The sequence below is a fragment of the Physella acuta genome, unplaced genomic scaffold (genome assembly GCF_028476545.2).
Source record: "Physella acuta isolate Inbredline_101_S28 unplaced genomic scaffold, ASM2847654v3 ptg000117l, whole genome shotgun sequence".
Lineage (NCBI taxonomy): Eukaryota > Metazoa > Mollusca > Gastropoda > Physidae > Physella > Physella acuta.
The window spans coordinates 93262-117374 of NW_026731637.1; the positions used below are offsets into that span (position 1 = coordinate 93262).

A 24113-nucleotide genomic window follows, 5' to 3' on the forward strand; every position below is an offset into this window, starting at 1 on the left:
AGTTATTTTTATTATTGAGGTCAACTCTCCAGTTATGGAAGTTGGTCATCACGTGATTGAGGTCAAGGCTGGCGTTGTTGGTGACGTAATACTGCCTGGCGTTGAGGAACGGAAGTAGAAACTGTTTGGCTACCACGTCGGCGTCCATGTCGTCATGGATACCGATGCTGAAGATGATGGTGGAGTTGCTCTGGTCGCGCAGCGTCTCCAGAACCGGAAGTGCTTGAGAAAGTTGGGAGGCCGGAAACACTTCCAAATACCTGACCTGGAAAAAGTGAAATGAGTTGCAAAGTTTATGTTTGAAAGTCAGTCCAGGATCTACAAAGTCTAATGTGGAAGTGTAGATCACAAGTCTTTCATTGGCGACCCATTTGAGAAGATTAAAATGGCGGTAAAAAATCCTAATAGTATTTCTGCTTCAGGGCTGATCGCCTATCGAACTTCGATTACCTTCTCACAAATACGTTCCAAAAATGCGTTAATCTAATTAAAACACGATTGAAATAGTTATTAGCTGGTAATTTTAGCAATTATTTTAACTTTGACTGTGTTTATTATTTGAACTATGTAGATGTACTCACTTTGTGTTGTTTATGTTTTGACCCCTTGAGATCTACTCACTTTGACTGTGTTGTTTATTATTTGACGTGTGTAGATATACTCACCCTAACTGTGTTGTTACACAGAAGCTGATCTTCCTCCAGGTGATCACGACACAAATCAAGCGTAACTTGGAACATTCCAGAACATTGCTTCATTATATCTGCAAAGGTGGAATCGTTTAATTAACCTAACAGGAAAAAGAAAAATTCGCTTATTAAAAAAATAATGTAACTAAGTAATTCCACCCCAAAGAAAAAAACCCACGATTTACCCACCTGGTTCAGGGTTTCCATGCCGTACCCCCCCCCCCCCCCCCCCACGACCTACCCACCTGGTCCAGGGTTCCAGGACTTCTTCAGGGCGCCGTCCACGACGTTGTCGGACAGGACGATGACCATGGCCACAAAGACGTGCCGGATGAAGGAGTCTCCGATGAAGTACAGACTGGTGCCGTTCAGCGTCCTGCACGCCTGCTCTGACGTAAAGTTCTCAACGCTGCACGTGACGTCATGTGGCGACCACGTGGCGAACTCAGAGTGAATGGCCTGGCGCTCGTCGTAACAGGTGGGGCACGCGCATTCTTCTTGGGACAGGGGAAGACAACTAAATAAATAGAAAAATATGATAAATAAATGTATATAAATATATACAGATACAGATAGAGATACAGCGTTTGTGTTTGCGTTTGTGTTTTCTTTTGTGTTTGCGCTGTGCTTGCGATTTTTAAAAAACATGCGATTGCGTTACTTTGCGTTTCTGATTTCTTTTTGTGTATTTATGTTAGCTTTGGCGTTTGTGTTTGCGTTTGCGTTGTGTTTGTGTTTGCGCTTGGGTTTGTGTTTGGTTTTGTTCTGTTCCCAAGTAAAAAAGAATAAAGGTGGCGAATATGTAATCTTTTATATGTATGAGTTATTATTTTGTCATATAAAGAGACAAATTAGCAGTATACGTTTCGGCCAAGCTAAGAGCACGTCAATAAAACCTACGTGTTTCTCAATATAAAACCTACTAGTGTGGCGTGTCAACATAAAATCTACCTGTCATTTTAAATACAACTTGTCAGTATAAAACCAACCTGTTAGTATAAAACCTACCTGTGTATCAATACAAAACCTACCTATTTGTCTTACAGCACGGCGTGGCGCCGTAAGGATCACAAATGGCCTTGAACCACATGTGCTTGATTAGCGGCGACTGCTCGTAGGGCAGGTCCCCACACCGCCCGTCCCCCCTCTGGTAGCTGGCGGGGATATGGAACACGCCTCTGGAAACCCTCAGGTAGTTATCAATCGTTGACCTCTCCTCAGTGGTCAGTGGACGGGTCACCCACCGACCCGTGGCCATGCCGGCTAGGAGGTCGGGACAACTCGAGAATTTGTTGGGCGACGGCGCATGCGTCGAGTTAGCCATTTGACCAAATAAGGTGAGGAGTCGATCAGCAATGTGAAAGTTGGTTAAGTCTCTTGAATAAATGTTGTACAGTATGAGGACACTTGTCATCCCTAACAGGACCAGGTAGACTAAATTTAGCTTCATCGTCATGGTTTAACCACTGGCGGAACTAGGAAAAAAAAAAAGACCCTACATATGAATGTATATCTATATATCTATATACTACTAAAAGTCAAGTTTGTTTACATGTTTGAATATTTATTTTTTTGTTTTTTTGTTTGTTTTTTTGTTTGTTTGTTTATCTCGCATGGTTGCACTCATCGTGGAAAGCTGTAAAATAGTATGTAGGTAGAGAAAATTTTTTGTTTTAAGACAGACTGTTAATCACAAATTTATTTAAAGACGTTAATTAATTTATTGATTTATTCATACGCAGAGTAACCCATTTTTTAAAAAAAGATTTGAAAAGCCACTAGACTCGGCGGGACCGTGACGTCACAGGTTTTTGTTTACTCTTTAGTACAATAAAATGGCGGCGTCTATCGAAGAAAATTGTGTTCCCATTCACAAGTTTAACGCGTTCTAAATCTAATTTTCTGTGGGTCATAACTTTAACAATACGTCCGTTTGCTGTATTTATTACGTTCCAACACTTATATCAATTTTAAACTGTCTTTTTTCATTTAGTTTTACAATAAAGTTCTCTAGATCTAAAGATCAGCTGTCGAAGGAAAGTTATGAATCTAGCCTAGATCTAGATCTAGCCTAGATCTAGGTCACTAGACTCAATGTAAATTCTAGATCTAGACTTAATATAAATTCTACATCTAGAATCTATTTCGGGCCTTAATTATTTTATATAAATCTTTGTTTAGCTTCAATTATCATCTAATTCGAGAATACATGGGAATTTTTTGTTATCTAGGTACTATATCTAGATATAGTAGGATTACTAACTAACTTGGAGGCGTGGTCGGCTGCTAACAACAATATGGCGTACGGACCGGACGCAAGACTTCCGACCAATTTTAGGCCATGTTTACCACGAGCAAAATGGCGGGTGTTCACATTATTTAAACATAGTATAGGTGGCCAGGGCTAGATATGCCAGAAAAGCATTTTAAAATTTGCTTTGGAGAATGAAGGCTAAATTTTAAAGTCAGTGTCATAAACATTAATAGAACTTTTTTTTTTTTCTTAAGCCCTATATGTGAATGATAAGGTTGACTATCAGGACCTCGCGGGGCACAGGGCAGGTGAAGTAGGGTTCATCTGTTTCTTTGTCCTAAGCAAATGAAGGGATAGTGTGGTCAGAGACATGCTCGGCTGGAATCGTTTTTGTTGTCTGAGACTTGGCGGGACACTGGGCAGGTGAAGTAGAGTTGAGTAGGTCACCTGTGACGTCAGTATATGAAGGGACAGTCCGAAATCGTTGTTTTCGGTGTTTTTAAAAGATAAAAAACATATTTTTGAATGTGGGGTCTGTTTTTTGTGACGATAAGTGACACTGCAGTAGCGTAGCGAGGAGGGGGGGGGGGCGGGAGGGGAGGCGGGGGGGGGGGTGAAGGGGAGGCGGGGGTGGGGGGGAAGGGGAGGCGGGGGGGGGGGGGGGGTAAGGGGAGGCGGGGGGAGGTGGAGGGGGAAAGGGGGGAGGGGGAAAGGGGGGGGACATATGTTGGGGCGCCAAAATGGTTTGGAAAAATAAATTGAAAGGTTGAGGGGGGTTCAAATGGAAAGTTTGAGTGGGGGGGGGGGGGGGGGTGCACATCAAAAGTTTGAGGGGGGGGGGGTTGAAAATCGAAATCTTGGTGGGGGGAGGGGTTCAAATCGAAAAGTTTGTCCCGGGCGCCGGGAAGGGTCGCTATGCCTCTGAGTGACAGACGTGATGTTTTTTGTTGGATGACCCCCGAAGCCCACAGTTATCCAACGGATGACGGGTATTCTAGTATACTACTAAAACTCAAGTTTGTTTACAAGTTTGCATATTTATTGCTTTTTTTGTGTGTTTGTTTTTGTCTGTTTGGTTACATGAGAGCAGAGCATCTGCACTATGTGCTGAACTGTAAAATACGTATTTATGTAGATAATAATTATTTTTTAGCGCAATTTCCATTCTGAGGAATTGCGTTTATTAACTCGTCATTTCTGGGAATGGATGGATGAATGAATGTATGGATGAATGTGTGTCCGGGTTTAAGTCGTATCTCCTCCTCAACGAAGCAATATCGATGACTAGTTCCAAAAGCAATTATGTTAAGCAAGTTACGAGGATGAACATAGGCCATAAAAATTACGGGTTTCTTTCATGGATTTCCCGGAAAAGCCAAAAAACCTCGAAAAAAAATCAGTTTTTGGCCCATATCTCGGCAACCAGACCACTAAGCGACTTGAAACATGTACCAATCGATTCCTGCCATAATTTAGAACAATATTGCCGAAGAAAGTTTTCAAAAATATCCTTTCGTTCGGTCACAAAAAAAAAATTTGAATTAATTAAAATTTGGACCGAATTAGTAGGCATTTTTTCCAACCACACCACACGCGTCATCACGTTCAATAGCTGCGCCATCGCGTTCCAAGGCTGCGCCATCACGTTCAGTAGGCGCGCAATGGTTTTTAGTCATGTAACTCTATTGTAAATAAAACATGTAAAATACTGAAAAAAATTGATAAAAAACGTTTTAATAACTAACCAATGGTTTTACTAACCCTGCTCTTGATTTACGCTACGACAGAGCTATTTTTAGATAACATAAGGAAATTGCGCTAAAATTGTCGCTAGACTTTTTAATTACCTTGTTTTACAAAAGTGTTAATCACAAATTCATTTAATGAAGTTAATTAATTTATTGATATATTCATTGGTAGAAACACCATTTTAATTATAAAAGTTCAGAACAATTACTTTATTTATATTGACGTCGCATGAATCATTTAATTTTTTTAACAAGTATGGCGGCTTCCATGGAAGATCATCTTACCCATTCAAAAGTTTAACGCGTTATAAAGCTAAATTTTCTGTCGGCTATGGCTTTAATGATACGTCTGTTTGCTATTTTTTTAGGTTCCAAGTTTATTATCAATTATTGTTAGGATACGCTGGACGAACACCAATACAAACACAAATACCAATAGAAACGCAAACCTAAACGCAAACCATAACACAGAAAATAATGCAAAATTAAACGCTAACATAAACACAAACTTAAATGCAAACATAAACGTATAGTGTTTACAGTCTAGCCAGTGGCGCCAAATCGTGCGCGCGCGTGTGTGTATGTGTGTGTGTGTGTGTGTGAAATTCAATTACACTTATCATGATAAGTGTATCATTGTTATTGAAACTTGTTTTTCATTTTAATACGGAAAACATTTTTAAAGTGTTGCTCTAATTTTCTTTTATTCGAGTGATTTGTGAATAGATTTTTTTTTTCTGTGAGCTGGCCACACATTTATCCAATTGAGGAGCAAGGCTCTAGAAATCTAGTCCTACACACCAAACCGACGCAGTTTTTAAATGGTTTTTTCACTAACACGTTAACAAGCGTGTATTTATTATAGATATGTGAACATGTTTCCTAGTGTTTCTCAAATGTAAACAATGTCGGCACTTTATTTCTTGTATCCTAGTTGTTGGGGTGCTAGTTTGTCAACATTACCACCGATACGCCTCAGCTTAAGCTGATCGCCCTCGGCAATAGTGAAAGAATCACCACTCGGCGATGGCTAGGGTGTTAGGGCGTCGCGGGGCTCTAGGGAGCCAAGCCTGTTATAAACCTAATCAAGGGGAAGAATTAGAATTATTAAAGTTTACTAACACTTTTCTTGTTAAACCAAAAAGGTGTATACGTACATAAAAACCGAAATTAATGTTAACATATTCTTTTTTTTACTTCTTCGTGGGATTGTGGGCCCTAACCAACGCCATAAAAAGCAGTAAAAGTCAGATACTTTTTTTTCAATTTGACGGCAACAGCGTGTGTTTGATTGTAGGAGAAAGAGGATTCGGCTTTCACAGTGAATTAAAAACAAAGGGAAAAAAGAATATACAAGAGAATGAAATGGTGTCTATATAGAATAAAGAAAATCCAACCGCAGCTAGAGTACTCTTATTACTGAACAAACATAAAGTCAAAAATGCACGAAAATTACCTTTTTTAATTAAAAAAATAATTATGGTCGGCTATGGGCCCCCTAAATGTCCTGAACCAACTCGCATTGCGGGGTCTGCCTGTATGGTAGTTCCGCCCCTGTGTTTAACGGTATTCTTTAAAAGTTTGGCTTGGTTTAACTGTGTTTAAAACTCCTGTCTTGGTTTAACTGTGTTTAAAACGTCTGCCTTGGCTAAACGGTGTTGTATACAACCTCTGCTTTCAGTCAGGGAATAGCGGGTGTTAGATTGTAGGAGAAAGAGGATTCGGCTTTCACAGTGAATTAAAAACAAAGGGAAAAAAGAATATACAAGAGAATGAAATGGTGTCTATATAGAATAAAGAAAATCCAACCGCAGCTAGAGTACTCTTATTACTGAACAAACATAAAGTCAAAAATGCACGAAAATTACCTTTTTTAATTAAAAAAATAATTATGGTCGGCTATGGGCCCCCTAAATGTCCTGAACCAACTCGCATTGCGGGGTCTGCCTGTATGGTAGTTCCGCCCCTGTGTTTAACGGTATTCTTTAAAAGTTTGGCTTGGTTTCACTGTGTTTAAAACTCCTGTCTTGGTTTAACTGTGTTTAAAACGTCTGCCTTGGCTAAACGGTGTTGTATACAACCTCTGCTTTCAGTCAGGGAATAGCGGGTGTTAGATTAGATCACGTGGTATCTATACCCATAAGATCTTCAGCTTTTTCAATTTCAACTTTCACAAAAAAATATTTGAGTCCCCGTTTCATTAATCTTAAATCATTCTTACCTTTGTTGTTGGAAAAATAAAAAATAAAAACTCTTCCCTTAGCGTCAAACTTTTGAAACAATACCTGTTTAACACTTGAAATAACTGTTTTGAAGAACTACAGTATAAAGATGTACAATATAAAAACCAAACAGACATAGATCTAATAATATTGATTTTTAGCGTCATAATACCCACAAGCTGTGCCAAAATCTTTAAAAAATAACATCATCAAAGCAACCTTGGGTCCATTATAACAGGTGTGTATCGGTGTATCGCTTTTAGACCTAAACAGTTACACATGTTACCTAAAGCCACACTTGTGGATAAAAACAAGTAGAATCAAGACTGTAATCTTTGTTAAAAAATTGTTGCTTGTTTTATTTTAGTAGAAATGTGTTTAACGGGGAAAAATTGCTTGTATTATGTAGTTAAAATATGGTGAAAGTTGAAAGATATTGTCAATAAAATAAAGTTCATGTTTGCTAAATCGAAAGTCTTGAGTTCGAACCCACGGGCAGATGAGGCTCGTAAGCTGAGGACAGCCACTCTTCTAGGAGAGACAACTCCAAAATTAAACAACTGCTGTCTTGTAGTTTGTTCTTGGTTGGACAAAGGCAATGGAAGCAAATCCAAAACGAAAAGCAGGCTGACATCGGAGTCAATGGCCTCAATGGCGCATAACCATTTGACACGTATCCTTAATTGTGTTGGAGGGGGATCTCTTATGACTTTGGTCTATTGCTATAATTATTTGTGAAGGCCGAGCATATTTAAAAAAATATTTATAATTTTTTTACAATAATATTATGTAACTAATATATAGGTCAAGGTCATAATTAAATATAAATAGATACTAATTCAACCCCAAAGTCAACAGTTAAAAAAATAACTATAAAAAACTAACATAAATAACCATTTAAACATAAACATTTACATTTGTGTTTCTCGTTAGTGTCCAATAGATATGACGTTTGTGTAACAATCTACACGGGGCCGTTCGTTGCAAGCGTCCCACTTATGGGACGCTTGTTGTACACTTGATATAACGAAGTAGTAAAAAAAATTGTTATTCTTAAATTTTTAGCAGATAGAAATATGGTACTGCTACAAGTTTCAAATACATTTCGCACTTAAATAGTAAATATTGAAAAAGATTTGCACTCTCCTGCGCGCATGTTTTCTTTTTTCCGACATTTTGAAAAGTCCATCAAAGCCGGCGCTATAACTTTTTTCTAAATTAAATTTTTTCACAGAACACACAAGTACAGTAGTCTAACCATTTCCAAATACAATGAAACATAATATGTGTTTTAAATAGTTTTTAACTTAATACATTTTAGCAAAAAAAATTTTTTCCAATCTTCCCATACATGGGACGCTAGCTGGATATGGGTTAATACTTATTTGCTTTAGTAAATAATTTCACATCGTTTAGTAAGTAGTAACCGAATGTCCAGATTTTATATTTCTTATTTCAACACACACACGCAGTCATTGATATTAGATGGGATAGAATTAACGCTTCTAGGGGTCGGCGTGGTCGAGTCGTTAAACCTCATGGTTGCAAAACCGAAAAGTCTCGAGATCGAATCCTCAGGCAGATGAGGCTAGTTAGCTGGGGACAGCCACTCTTCTAGGAGAGACAACTCCCAAATCAAACAACTGCTGCCTTGTAGTTTGTTCTTGGTTGGACAAAGTCTATGGAAGCAATTCCAAAAAGAAAAGCTGGCTGAAACTGGAGTCAATATGGCGCATAACCATTTGACACATATCCTTAAGGGGATCCCTTCCAACACTAAAATTAAGAAGGAAGAAGAAAAAGAACGCTTCTAATTTCGAGCGTTTTTACACACACGAAATAATTTTCTCCTAATTTTGTTTACAGTAAGAAACAACAGAAAAATAATTTTCCACTTGGGAATAATTCAGTAATTAAAGGGCGAAATACTTCCTCTATCTAACGACTCATTACATTAAGCCACAAGTTCTACATTACATTGAACAATCAACATCTGATGTATTGTTTACATGTATAAACACGATCACCGTTGAAACGAACTCACACTATAACATGTATTGTGTTTACACAAACGTAGCTGAACTATCTACAGTCTCTCATAAAACTGTAGCTACCCCTGAGACGTGACTATTTGAATGTATGTTAGACCACACGGAGCAAACAGCGCCCTTGTTTTACAACATTCTCGATATATTATCAATGCAGAGGCGTAGCAAGAGCGGGGCGGGGGGGGGGGGGGTGGTTCGGACCGCACCCCGGGTGACACCAAGGCAAAAATTTGGAAAATGTTCAGAAGAAAAATCCATTCTGCCAGACCCATTAATGGTTAATTGAAGTTAAATATTCTTTTGAGTACAAATTATTACAAGAGGGTGGGGTAACACCATGACGTAAAAGTGCAAACTATAGAGAAAACAATGACACATCCAACTGTTACTGTTACATCTGCAGTGATTAAAGCTTATACATATATACACACACACGCATAAGTATGTATATATATATATATATATATATATATATATATATATATATATATATATATATATATATACTAGTGTACCCGTTCCGCGCGTTGCCGCGGGGATAGAATAAAGTCTGACGAAATATATTAGAAGGATATCACCAATGCATTTCCATTCATATGTTCTTAGACGCGTCACCTTGTTTTCTAAAACTGTGTTATTTAAATGTTAACAATGCCTGCGCTTGGATAATAATTATCGGGACACGGGTTTTCCTACACTACCACATGAAAACCTTGAGTGTATATTAATCACTCACCGAAATAATTAGGTAGAACACACTTCGGTGACCACCCATATGTCAGGGACGTAGAGGGGCGCTCTCAGGAGCCCCCCCCCCCCCACCCCCCGATTACACTACCGCAGAGGCGCAGCGTAAATCCCTGGCTCATTAAAACTAACAGGCGCCATCGTACTCATAGCATAACCCAGCGTGCCAAATAGCATACTGTAAACAATGATGCAGATTTCGTCATTCGCCAAAGTGACACAAATGAACAGGATTTTTTTCTTTAATACATACACAAATTATTTGACGTGTTTTAAACATCAGTTTGACTGATGCAATATGCTAGCGTTACTAATGGTCTATTATTAGATGGTCGATCTCAATTTCGGCCTATGCTTATTGCATCATTCGCAAAGTGACGAAAACTACAGTAGGTTCCTCATATTCAAACAGTTATTTTTTAATCTTTCGCAAGGTGACGAAACTGTACAGGATTTCCTCGCGTTACAAAGTTATTTTTAGAAGCCTGTTGTAGTTTTACCGCTGAATATAGTAGTACCTCTTACTCGCTATGCAGGACGATCGATTAACGGATGCCAAGTGCCAACTTGGTCGCTCTAAAACTCTGGGCGCCAAACAGTGTATTGACGAAAGTTGTACCCTGTATGGCGCCGCCCGTAAGTAACTTTAGTTTTCTTTTTCGCAGAAATATTTTCGGGAGTATTCTCATCTACTCCCTAAAGTTTCATGGCACTCGGATGAACCGCATCCGAGTTTTATTTTTTATATACCGTGTATAGAGAAAAAAATCGCCCCCCCCCCCGGTGGTGCGCCGCCCTTGCAATATTAAACAATATTTTTTTGCAGAACCCTACCATTGAGTGATCTAATCATCTCCCGAAAGTTTCATAGTACACGGATGAACGGTGTGAAAACGAAATTTTATAAACAGTATATAGAGAAAAATCGCAGCCGCCCGTGGCGCCGCCCTTGCGAAATTAATAAATGTTTTTTTTACAGAACCCTTCCCTGAATTGTTCTTATCAACTCCCCCAAAGTCTCATGGCTATCGGATAACGGTGTCACACCAAAATCGACTTATTTTTATAAACCGTATATAGAGAAAAATCGCACCCTCCCGTGGCGCCGCCCTTGCGAAATTAAAAATTATTTTTTTACAGAACCCTTCCTTAGAGTGTTATTATGAACTCCCCAAAGTCTCATGGCTATCGGATAAATGGTGTCACTGCAATTCCCTTTTATTATTTTTATATACCGTAAATAGAGAAAAATCGGACCCTCCCGTGGCGCCGCCCTTGCGAAATTAAAAATTATTTTTTTACAGAACCCTTCCTTAGAGTGTTATTATGAACTCCCCAAAGTCTCATGGCTAGCAGATGAACGATGGCAAACCAAAATCGACTTTTTATTTTTATATACCGTATAGCGAGAAAAACAAATCGCGCCCTGCCGGGGCACCACCCCTGCAAATTTGAAAAAAAAATTTCGCAGAAACCTCCCCAGGAATATTCTCAACAACTTCCCAAAGTTTCACGGCGATGTGATAAGAGGTGTAGTAATGCATAAAGGACAAACACACACACATACATTGCTTTATATATATATATATATATATATATATATATATATATATATATATATATATATATATATATATATATATATATATATATATATATATATTGGGGGGGTGACACCAAGAAGTGCCGCACCGGGTGACTCCCGACCTAGCGACGTCACTGTGTCACTGAGATTAATGCCCAGCCCCTCCAATGACTGACGTCACTAGATGCCACGTGCCTATTGCGCACAGTAGTTTGTTTTATCTTCAAGTCAGAAGATTAGAGGTAATCTACATATCATTTTTACACTAACAGATATACAGAACAAAATTACATTTCTTTTATTTAATTTTCTACACATATAATGTAATACCATTAAGAAACATGTTAACTCTACTTCTTCTACCCAATTTGATCGCTAGGTCTAAAGATTCTTTACTTTTTTTATAAGTTTGAATGGCGAAACAAAAAATAATACGAGCCTCGCCACCACATCTTGTTGGTATGATACAAATTGTCTTCAAAGTGAGAGACTAACTTTAAATGTTCTATTACCTCTGAGTAGTTTGCCTCCCTTGTATGCTGTAAGTTATCTCCCCTTGGATCAAAGAACGATCACTCTATCACTTACAATCACTGTGTTTACACAGCCTGATGACGCTCAACACCCGACCCCCAGTATCTGCTACAGGTGAGTTGGGTGTGGGGGTCTGATTTCGTGTGCATATGTGTAGTGTCTTGCTTACTGGCATACTTTTTATTGGGGGGGGGGGGTCGGGACTATTGGCAACTCAGAGCAACGAATAAAATATCAAGAAGAACCGTTTTAATTGCAAAGCTTTCAAACTCTGCAGCATTTAATTTAATCATAAAACATGTGCATATTTAAAAAAGACAATCTATAAATATAGTAATTTAAATTTCTAGGTAGTAGTTTTATTAAAATACGTTAATATCATGTTAACTTTCAACATATTGATGCCCCAGCCGTAATGAGTTCCATCATGGCTGACCACGCCACGTGTAAAGTTGAACGTCTGCAAGTCTGGTACGCTCCACTGATTCAATATCTTCTGGATCTCCTGGTTGTACAGCTGCACCCCCTCTGCCGTCTGCCTCTGGAACTTGGGAGACTTGAGCAGACCAGGGGCGTGGACGCCTAGCCATAGGAGGCGTGGCCTGGCGTTTTTGTGGGCGGGGTCTGGAATATTCTTGAAATAAACGGTTTTATTTTCTTTATTAATTAATGAGCCGTTAGTAACTAATTGGTTTAAAATGGCGTTTGTTATATTGCCGCTGAAAGACTTTGTGGTTTTGCTAGAAGATTCATCGTCTATTTTAGAGTGAAAGGGATAAAAATCCCCGGAGTTATTTTTATTATTGAGGTCAACTCTCCAGTTATGGAAGTTGGTCATCACGTGATTAAGGTCAAGGCTGGCGTTGTTGGTGACGTAATACTGCCTGGCGTTGAGGAACGGAAGTAGAAACTGTTTGGCCACCACGTCGGCGTCCATGTCGTCGTGGATACCAATGCTGAAGATGATGGTGGAGTTGCTCTGGTCGCGGAGCGTCTCCAGAACCGGAAGTGCGCGAGAAAGTTGGGAGGCTGGGAACACCTCCACATACCTGACCTAGAACAAAAAGTAAAATGAGGAGCAAAGTTTATGTTTTGAAGTAACTTTCAACTATCAAGAAAATCTAGTGTGGATGTGTAGATCGCAAGTCTTTCATTGGTCAACCATTTGAAAGACCAATATAAAATCCTGTAGTATTTCTGCTTCAGGGTTGAGTCGACTTATGAACAGAGTTTCTTCCAGGCATCTCTTGGGGGGTGGGGGTGGGTGGGGGCGGGTGAAGCCCCCACTACCCCGAATAATTCTACCCCCCCCCCCCCTCGAACAAAATGAAATTTATATAATTTATATAGAAAATATATACTTTTTACAGTGTCCGCCCCCCCCCCCGAAGAAAGTGTCTACCGCCCCCCCCCCCCGAAAATTTCAAGTGCCCCACCCCCCCCCCCCCCCCCCCCCCCCGGAGAAAAAAGACTGGTAGAAACACTGCTTATAAACGTCTCTTTTTTACTTTCTCGTATATACGTAGTATAGAGAAAGTATTGTAATCGTGCAAAAAAAAAAAAATCGAGATTTTTACAAATCTCGACGTTTTACACCTCACTGATACGGAAAAACATAATTTTGCAATCTTGTCCGTATGTCTGTGTGTGTGTGTGTCTGTCTGTCTGTCTGTCTGTCCGTGTGTAAACACGATAACTTGAGTACCGTTACAGCTAGGTTGATGAAATTTCATATATAAGTATTTTATCAAAATCGTAGATCCGTATCAACTTTTGAGCGATTTCCGACAACCGGAAGTGGTACTTTTTCTACTTTGAATTTTTCAAAAGCCTATAACTTGAGTACTATTTCAGATAGATAAATGAAATTTCACATGTAAGTAAAAGATCTAATTCTCTACCTTCTGTTAAATTTTGAGTAATTTCCGTTGACAGGAAGTAGTAATTTACGCTACTTCCGATTTCTCAAAAAACTAATGTAAATTTTAAAAGTAATAATAATATTGCGCACTATTATGCGCTTTTTTATTTCGCGTTCACTTGGTGTGCAATTAATTTGTCTACGAGATTTTATTCTATTTTTAAAACTTTAAGTATTTAAAATGGATTAAAAATCATGTCTATAGCCCGAGTTACCATCCCCTGTAGTTTTATATAAAAATATTCGAGAAAGTTTAGGGGAGATCACTCTCGGTTTATTTTTTAATACGTTCCAAAAACTCGTTTTTCTAATCATACAAGATAAAATACCATTTAAGTAGTTTTGAGCTGGTATCCTTAGCGATTATATGACCTGTGTGGATTACACTCACTTTAGCCGTGTTGTTTATTATTTGACCTGTGTAGATGTACTCACACTGACCTTGTTGTTTATAATTTGACCTATGTAGATGTACTCACACAAACCTTGTTGTTTATTATTTGACCTATGTGGATGTACTCACTTTGACCGTGTTGTTTATTATTTGACCTGTGTATATATACTCACCCTGACCGTGTTGTTACACAGAAGCTGATCTTCCTCCAGCTGATAACGACACATACCACCCGTAATCTGGAACATTCCATAACATGTCTTCTTTATGTCTGCAAAGTTGGAATCGTTTAATTAGCCTAACAGGAAACCTAAACATCAGTTTATTAAAAATAATAATTTAACAGAACCTAAACAAACCGTGTCTAATTATAATAATTTTCTTTGCTGATTTGAACAAAAACCCAGTATAAAAGGACAGGCTAGATTAGTAATGGGGCAGTTGTGTTGATAGTTTTGAAGTCATGTCGTAAAACCGTGAATATCGAGTTGGTGTAATGCCACTAGTGCATCGCTGCTAAAGCTGTTGTTGACGTTAAACGCGCGTCATCCTAGTAAATTCACCCGCGTTCCCGCGTCACAACAGTTCCAGAAATGCCGTAGTCCTGTGACGCAGTGTCAGACGTTACACTGACAACCATTGTCTTTAGTTCCAGAAAAAGTAAAAAATCTCGCTTAGGACACACTCTTCAATGAAGTCGCAATACAAATTAATTCTTAACAGAAAGAGTGCCCTTTTTACTTTCTCGTATATCCAAAGTGTACAAAAAGTTTTGTAATCGTGCAAAGAAAACACCGAGATTTTTCCAAATCTCGACGATTTAGGGCTCCCTGAGTCGGAAAAAACATCGTGTCTGTATGTCTCTGTGTGTGTATGTGTGTATGTGTGTCTGTAAACACGATAACTTGAGTACCGTTATAGCTAGGTTGATAAAATTTCATATTTAAGTATTATATCAAAACCGTAGATCCGTATCAACATTTTAGCGAATTCCGATAACCGGAATCGGAACTTTTTCTACTTTCAATTTTTCATAAGCCTATAACTTGAGTACTATTTCATATAGATAAATGAAATTTTACATGTAAGTAAAAAAAAAACTAATTCTCTACCTTGTATCAAATTTTGAGTAATTTCCGTTGACCGGAAGTAGTAATTTACGCTATTTCCGATTTCTAAAAAAAAACGCATGTGAATTTCTAAAGTACTAATAATATCCCGCACTTTTATGCACATTTTATTTGGCGTTCACTTGGTGTGCAATTCTTTTTTTCTACGAGATTTTATTCTTTTATAAAAAGTTTAAGTAATTAAAAATGGATTAAAAATATTGTCTATGTCCCGAGTTACCATCCCACGAAGTGTTATATTAGAATATTTGAGAAAGTTTTGGTGAGATCACGTATGGTTTATTTTTACTACTAATGTTTATTTATTACATGATTCCGTTATTCATTTTGCTGAAATATTTTGTTGTTAATAAGTACATTGATAGAGACACGATGTCGGATAGTAGAGTTTACCACTGCTAACATAAAAGTCTCGTGTTTGGATTCAGTGCTCGATTATGTAAGATGTCCCTGAGTCCACTCAGCTCTGATGGGTACCTGACTCACGTTAGGGCAACAAAGGCGGATATGTGTGTTCTGATCCCACTTTCTCTATGTATGCATACGTCATCAAAACAGTTGAAACTCTACTTCCTCTGCCCCATGTGTCTCGTACATGAACAGAAAAAATATGACATGAGGTGCACTTGTACAGGAATTTTTGATTAAATAATCAGCGCTATTTCTCTTGACTCTAGCTTTCATAGCCTAGACCCATCCAAGAACAAACTACAAGGAAGTTGTTTTATTTTGGAGTTTTCTCTCCTCGGTGGGTTGCTGTTCAGAACCTATCGAACCTCATCTGCCCAGGATTCGAACTCTGGATTTTTGGAATTAGTAAACGTTCGCTCTCACTCCTGGCCGTGAAGTCTCCAGTATGAGCATCAGTAACTTACATGTCTGTAAGGTGTTAACCGCACCCCGACCCTTAAACAAAGCCACCAAAATCCACCTACAGTTCCTTTCCGTACCCCCACCCTTTAAATAAAGCCCCGAGATCTACATACTGTGTTTCATGCCGTAACCCTCCCCCCCCCCCCATTAAAGCCCCCCCCCCCTCCCCCACACACACGATCGACTGACCTGGTCCGGGGTTCCAGGACTTCTTCAGGGCGCCGTCCACGACGTTGTCGGACAGGACGATGACCATGGCCACAAAGACGTGCCGGATGAAGGAGTCTCCGATGAAGTACAGGCTGGTGCCGTTCAGCGTCCGGCACGCCTGTTCTGACGTGAAGTTCTCAACGCTGCACGTGACGTCATGTGGCGACCACGTGGCGAACTCGGAGTGAATGGCCTGGCGCTCGTCGTAACACGTGGGGCACCTGCATTCTTCTTGGGACAGGGGCAGACAACTGGAGCATTGCAAAATAAATTATTAAAGTGTACAATTCGAAAAAAAACACCTACTACATAACATACCTCTCAGCAGATACGTATAAGCTTACGCTGTGCCTTCTGACGAAAATTATTTGGAGCCACTGTTACTAATTATTAAATTGATATTTACTTTTTACTTTCTCGTATAGAGGAAGTATCGTAATCGTGCAAGAATCGAAATAAAAAGATTTTCTCAAATCTCGACGTTTGTTACCTCCCGAAGTCCGAAAAACTTAGTTTGCAATTTTGTCCGTATGTCTGTGTGTGGGGGGGAAGAGAACACCACCCCTTCCCCCTCCCGACATAATCCTCCCCCAGAGTAATCAACCTTTGTCAATTACCCCCCCCCCTTCAATTACCCCTCGTCCAGTAGGACATTACCCCTCCCCCCGGTCATAGCTTAAGGTAAATTTAGGATTATGGTTAGGGCTAGGATTAGGGTTAGGCTAAAACTAATGTCTAGGAGTTGGGTTTGGGTTTAGATTTAGTCTGAGGTGAATGCTTAGGTTTAGGCTTTTTTTTTAAGGTAAGAATTAAGTTAAGACATAGTTCTAGAGTTAGGTTTGGGGTTTGGTTCAGAGTTAGCTTTAATTATAGGTATGGAGTTTGGGGTTAGGTATAGGGTCAGGATTCTTGAGCTATGGGACGGGAGTAATTACCGAGGGGGGGGGGGGGGGGGGGGGGATTTGGCTCAGGGGTGTAATATAAGTAATGGGTGAAATGTCCGGGGGTAATTGAAGAGGGGCGGTATATCCTAGACCCGTCCGTGTGTGTGTGTGTTTGTGTCTGTGAACAATATAACTTGAGTACTTTTACAGCTAAGTTGATAAAATTTCTTATACAATTTGTAGTTCTTTGTCAACGGTTTAGCGATTTCTGGTAACCGAAAGTCGAACTTATTCTACTAACGGTTTTTTTTTCTACTTACGCGTATAATGTGAGTACTGTTTCTGATAGATAGACGAAATTTCAAATTTAAGTAAAAGATCTAATTCTCTGTTTTCTGTCAAATTTTGAGTAATTTCCGGTGACCGATAGTAGTACTTTACTTGTCACAATTCCGCAACAACCATCAAACAAACTTGTCACTATAACACACTTGCCACATAAATCTTACCTATTAGTCCTACAACAAGGGGTGGGGCCATCGGGGTCACAAATGGCCTTGATCCACATGTGGTTGTATTGTTTCGTGTCCTGGTAGCCGACGTCACCACACTTCCCGTCGTCCCTCTGGTAGCTGCTGGGGATGTGGTACTCGCTCCGCATCACCTTCAGGTAACTGTCAATCATCGACTTCTCCCCGGGGGTCAGTGGACGGGTCACCCACCGACCCGTGGACATGCCGGCAAGAAGGTCGGGACAGCTCAATGTTTCATTGGGCGACTGCGCATGCGTTAAGTTAGCCATTTGACTAAATAAAGTGAGGAGTCGGTCAGTAATGAAACTGTTGGTTAAGTCCCTTGATAAAACGGTGTACAGTACGAGGGCGCTTGACAACCCAAACACGACCAGGTAGACTAAATTTAGCTTCATCGTCATGGTTTAACTGTGTTGTTTAAAGCTCCGGCCTTGGTTTAACTGTGTTGTTTATAGCTCCGGACTTGGTTTAACTGTGTTTAAAACGCTGCCTTGGTTTAACTGTGTTTAAAACGTCTGCCTTGGTTTAACTGTGTTTAAAACGTCTGCCTTGGTTTAACTGTGTTTAAAACGTCTGCCTTGGCTAAACGGTGTTGTATACAACCTCTGCTTACAGTCTTCGAATAGCTGGTGTTAGATTAGATCACGTGGTATCTGATACACCAATGAGATCTTCAGCTTTTTCTATTTCAACTTTCACAAAAAAATATTTGAGTCCCTGTTTCATTAATTTTAAATTATTCTTACCTTTGTTGTTGGAAAAACAAAATCTTCACTTGGCGTCACGTTTTTGCAACGACACCTGTGTAACAATTTAAAATAGCTGTTTCGAAGATTTACTGTATAAAAATCAATCAGATATAGATATAATAATATTGATCTTTCCTTTCATAATACCCACAAGCGTGCTAAAAACTTCCGTTATAAAAAAAAACTTCGTGTAGGCGGAACCTGGGTCCATCACGACAGGTGTGTACAGGTGTGTAGAGGTGTGTCGCGTTTAGAATCTACCTGACGCGTGAACTGACTTGTGACACATTTTGTCGGAAGCCATACATTTGCATACAAAGTTTCTTCTAGGCATCTTTTCGGGGGGGGGGGGGGGGGAGGGGGCTTCTACCGCCCTCCCTAACGAAATGAAATTTATATAATTTATATAGAAAATACATACTTTTAACAGTGTCCGCCCCCTTCCCCGAAGAAAGTTTACCGCCCCCCCCCCCCCCCCCCGGAAAATTTCAAGTGCCCCCCCCCCCCCGGAGAAAAATAAGTCTGGAAGAAACACTGTTTGGGTAGATACAAGCAGATTCACGTTCACCGTGTAATTTTTGCTTGTTTTATTTAAACAAAATGTTTTTGTTTAATGGGGGAAAATTTGCTTGTATTATGTAGCTGAAATTTGGTTAAAATTGAAAAATTTTGTCAATAAATATTGCTGATATTATTGAGGATTTGATTGTTAACTTTACGGACATTTAAAATTAAATGTTAATGATGTAATAAAAAAATACATCGAAAAGGAAAGAATAAACAAAACTTAAAATTAACATGATTAGTCAGAACTACATAAGGTAATGTAAGGGATTTGAGAGTACAAAATAAATAAAAACATAAAATCAGTTAAAATAACAAACTATTTGATGCAATCTAGGAACGGCGTGGCCTAGCGATAGAGCGCTAAACTGCTTACCTGAAAGTCTGGGCTTCAAATGCAGAGGTCACAGAATCTGTCGGACTCTACATAACTTACCCGATGGACCTTCAGGTTCGAAAAGTGAACTTTATTTTTTTTACTAATACAATATGTGTGTTCAGATTTTGTTAATTCGTATTTAATACGAAACACTTCCCCTGTCTTAAGACTGATTACATTAAGCTACAAGTTCTACATTACATTAAACAATCAACATCTGATGTATTGTTCAGATTTATAAACACGATCACCGTTAAAACGAACTCACACTATAACATGTATTGTGTTGACACAAACGTAGCTGAACTATCTACAATCTCACATAAAATCGTAGCTACCCCAACGCTAGTATGTAGAACATATCCATGAGACGTGACTTTTTTAATGTTTGCTAGACCACACGGAGCAAACAGCGCCCTTGTTTTACAACATTCTCAATACATTGTCAATAATATTAATGCCCCGCCCCTACAATGGCTGACGTCACTAGATGCCTATTGATTACATCACTTTATTTTAACCTGAAGTCAGAAGATTCGTCCTTTATCCTCTAAGTGATCTACATTACAGCTTATACATTAAACATTTCTGCCCATGTAATGTTATACCATCTCTTAATAAAATTGTAAAATAATATTAATTACCTCAATACGATAATTTTTAATTAATATAAATTGTTAATTATTATTAATGTTCTACTGATCACGGTATCATTTACATGGGGCCCGCCCTACCAATTGTTTGGCGCCCTACTAGTTGTATGGGCGCCCTACCAATTGTTTTGGCGCCCTACCCTTTAAAAACACTTTTTATATTTTACTGTCGTCTTAAACTTTAAGAATGTTCCTTATTTTCTATTCATATTTTGCCCTACATTTTCCTCTTTTTTCAGAAGATTGAACTTGAGAAATTCAAATACCATTGAAACAAAAATGAATGTACAAACTAAAGTAATGTGAAAATAGTTTTTTTTTTGTTAATCTAAAGTAAGTTTAGAAAATATCAAGAGATCTCCTTCATTTAGTATTTTGACAACTTTCTATAGGTCATCATCCCAAACGATGAAACTGTTATTACATTCATGTTATTAAAATAGTCAGCGATTAAAAAAAATTAAACTGATCCTGATATTTAAATAGGATACGAGACTCACCACAAAAAAACTTGTTCGTCTGAAACAAATTTTCTTTGGAAGAGCGAGACTAACTTTAAATGTTCTATTACCTCTTAGTAGTATGCAGTTAGTTACGTCCCCTTGTATCAAAGAACGATCACTCTATCACTTACAATCACTGTGTTTACACAGCCTGATGACGCTCAACACCCGACCCCCAGTATCTGCTACAGGTGAGTTAGTTCACATCATCATGGGCTGTGTGGTGGGCGTCATCTGACTCAAGTTGATAGGGGATTATCGTATCAATCAATGAGGGGATATGAGGGGGGGGGGGGGTGAGGAGGGGAGTAGTTACGGAGAGTGCACGTTAGGCAAACGTTGTTTTTCGGACTAAATAAATCTGAATACGGACAACTGCGCTTTTGTCAAGCGACGGCGCATAACCAGTTGACACGTAACGCTTAATTGTGTTGGAGGCGTGGTCGAGTCGGCAAAAAGCTCATATTTGATAAATTCGAACAAAGTCTCGAGTTCAAAACCCACTGGCAGATAAATCTTGATCCCCTTCAACACTAATAATTAAGAACGAAGAAGAAGAAGAAGTCAAGCGACGAAAATAAATCGGTCAGACCAACGCGACAAATGGACTACGGGCAGATCAGGGAACGGTCAAATGTGTGACGTCATAGCTGGACTACGGACAGTTCAGTGAATGGTCAGCTGGACAAGGTATGTTCATTTAATGGTCAACTCGGTGACGTCACAACTTTACTAGGAATTTTCATTGAATGGTCAACTTGGTGACGTCACAACTGTACTACGGAGGGTTCAGTGAATGGTCAACTGGACTAAGGATGTTAATTGAATGGTCAACCTTGTGACGTCACAACTGTACGAGGGATGTTCATTGAATGGTCAACCTTGTGACGTCACAACTGTACTAGGGATGTTCATTGAATGGTCAACTTGGTGACGTCACAACTGGACTAAGATGACGTCATAACTGGAAAGCGGCCAATTCCGTAAAGTTTTGGAATCTACTGTTTTATTATTGATTTGTAGCGACAACTACGTGAGTTGAAAGTAATGTCTAAACTAGTAAAAAATCGATTTTAAGATTACTTTTTTACTTTCTCGTATGCGAAGTATAGAGGAAGTATTGTAATCGTGCAAATCTCGACATTATACACCTCCCTGAGTCGGAAAAACATAGTTTTACAATTTTATCCGTATGTCTGTGTGTGTGTGTGTGTATGTGTGTCTATAAACACGATAACTTGAGTACCGTTACAGCTAGGTTGATGATATTTCATCTAAAGTATTATGTCAAATTTGTAGTTCTGTATCAACTTTTCAGCGATTTCCGGTAACCGGAAGTGGAACTTATTTAACTTTCAATTTTTTTAAAAGCCAATAACTTGAGTACTGTTTCAGATAAATGAAATTTCACATGTAAGTAAAAGATTTAACTCTCTGCCTTCTATCAAATTTTGAGTAATTTTTATTGATCGGAAGTTGTAATTTACGCTATTACCGATTTCTCAGAAAAAAAACCGCATGTGAATTTATAATACTAGAATTTATAATACTAATGATATTCCGCACTATTATACACATATTGTTTGGCGTTCACTTAGTAAGCAGTTCTTTTTTTTCTACGAGATTTTATTCTAATTTTAAAAATTTAAGTAATTAAAAATGGATTAAAATTCCTGGATTAAAAAATATGGAGACAATAGAATGACCAGTTATGATGATGTATTTAGTGCGAATTATTGAACTCAATGGACCGTGGCTGATCCAGAAATTGGGGCTGTTAGAACGACTTTTAGAGCGTGGAGAACAGATAGAAAAACAAAATATCTGCGATCGAATCACAAGACAACGTATGAGTGAAGATAAAGGAGAGGGTTGGGTTTATGGGAGGGTTGGGATAAGGGAGGGTTGGGATAGGGGAGGGTTGGGATAGGGGAGGGTTGGGATAAGGGAGGGTTGGGATAGTGGAGGGTTGGGATAGGGGAGGTTTGGGATATGGGAGGGTTGGGTTATGGGAGGGTTGGGATAAGGGAGGGTTGGTATAGAGGAGGGTTGGGATAGGGGAGGGTTGGGATAGGGGAGGGTTGGGATAGGGGAGGGTTGGGATAGGGGAGGGTTGGGATAAGGGAGGGTTGGGATAGGGGAGGGTTGGGTTGGGATAGGGGAGGGTTGGGATAGGGAAGGGTTGGGATATGGGATGGTTGGGATAGGGGAGGGTTGGGATAGGGGAGGGTTGGGATAGGGGAGGGTTGGGATAGGGGAGGGTTGGGATAGGGGAGGGTTGGGTTGGGATAGGGGAGGGTTGGGATAGGGGAGGGTTGGGATAGGGGAGGGTTGGGTTGGGATAGGGGAGGGTTGGGATAGGGGAGGGTTGGGATAGGGGAGGGTTGGGATATGGGAGGGTTGGGATAAGGGAGGGTTGGGATAGGGGAGAGTTGGGTTGGGATAGGGGATGGTTGGGATAGGGGAGGGTTGGGATATGGGAGGGTTGGGATATGGGAGGGTTGGGATAGGGGAGGGTTGGGATAGAGGAGGTTGGGATATGTGAGGGTTGGGTTATGGGAGGTTTGGGATGAGGGAGGGTTGGGATAGAGTATGGTTGGGATATGTGAGGGTTGGGATAGAGGAGGGGTTGGGATAGAGGAGGGGTTAGGATAGAGGAGGGTTGGGATAGGGGAGGGTTGGGATAGGGGAGGGTTGGGATAAGGGAGGGTTGGGATAGGGGAGGGTTGGGATATGGGAGGGTTGGTATAGAGGAGGGTTGGGATAGGGGAGGGTTGGGATAGGGGAGGGTTGGGATAGGGGAGGGTTGGGATATGGGAGGGTTGGGATAAGGGAGGGTTGGGATAGGGGAGGGTTGGGTTGGGATAGGGGAGGGTTGGGATAGGGAAGGGTTGGGATATGGGATGGTTGGGATAGGGGAGGGTTGGGATAGGGGAGGGTTGGGATAGGGGAGGGTTGGGATAGGGGAGGGTTGGGTTGGGATAGGGGAGGGTTGGGATAGGGGAGGGTTGGGATAGGGGAGGGTTGGGTTGGGATAGGGGAGGGTTGGGATAGGGGAGGGTTGGGATAGGGGAGGGTTGGGATATGGGAGGGTTGGGATAAGGGAGGGTTGGGATAGGGGAGAGTTGGGTTGGGATAGGGGATGGTTGGGATAGGGGAGGGTTGGGATATGGGAGGGTTGGGATATGGGAGGGTTGGGATATGGGTGGGTTGGGATAGGGGAGGGTTGGGATAGGGAAGGGTTGGGATATGGGATGGTTGGGATAGGGGAGGGTTGGGATAGGGGAGGTTGGGATAAGGGAGTGTTGTGATATGGGAGGGTTGGGATAAGGGAGGGTTGTGATATGGGAGGGTTGGGATATGGGAGGGTATGGATAGGGGAGGGTTGGGATGGAGGAGGGTTGGGATAGGCGAGGATTGGGATGGGGGAGGGGAGGGTTGGGATGGGGAGAATACAATGACATCGTTTTATAAGACTCTGTTGAACCCTTAA

The 24113-nt window shown here is 40.2% G+C and overlaps 1 protein-coding gene across 1 annotated transcript; it reads right to left on the minus strand.

The window, feature by feature from the left end:
• Window positions 1-12173: 12173 nt before the first annotated feature.
• Window positions 12174-17924, minus strand: LOC131934752 (uncharacterized). The gene is made up of 4 exons (XM_059290867.1): window positions 17749-17924; window positions 16335-16606; window positions 14316-14413; window positions 12174-12881 (listed from the first exon to the last, which is right to left on the minus strand). The coding sequence occupies exons 1-4, from the start codon at window positions 17922-17924 to the stop codon at window positions 12174-12176; spliced, it is 1254 nt and encodes a 417-aa protein (XP_059146850.1).
• Window positions 17925-24113: the final 6189 nt, after the last annotated feature.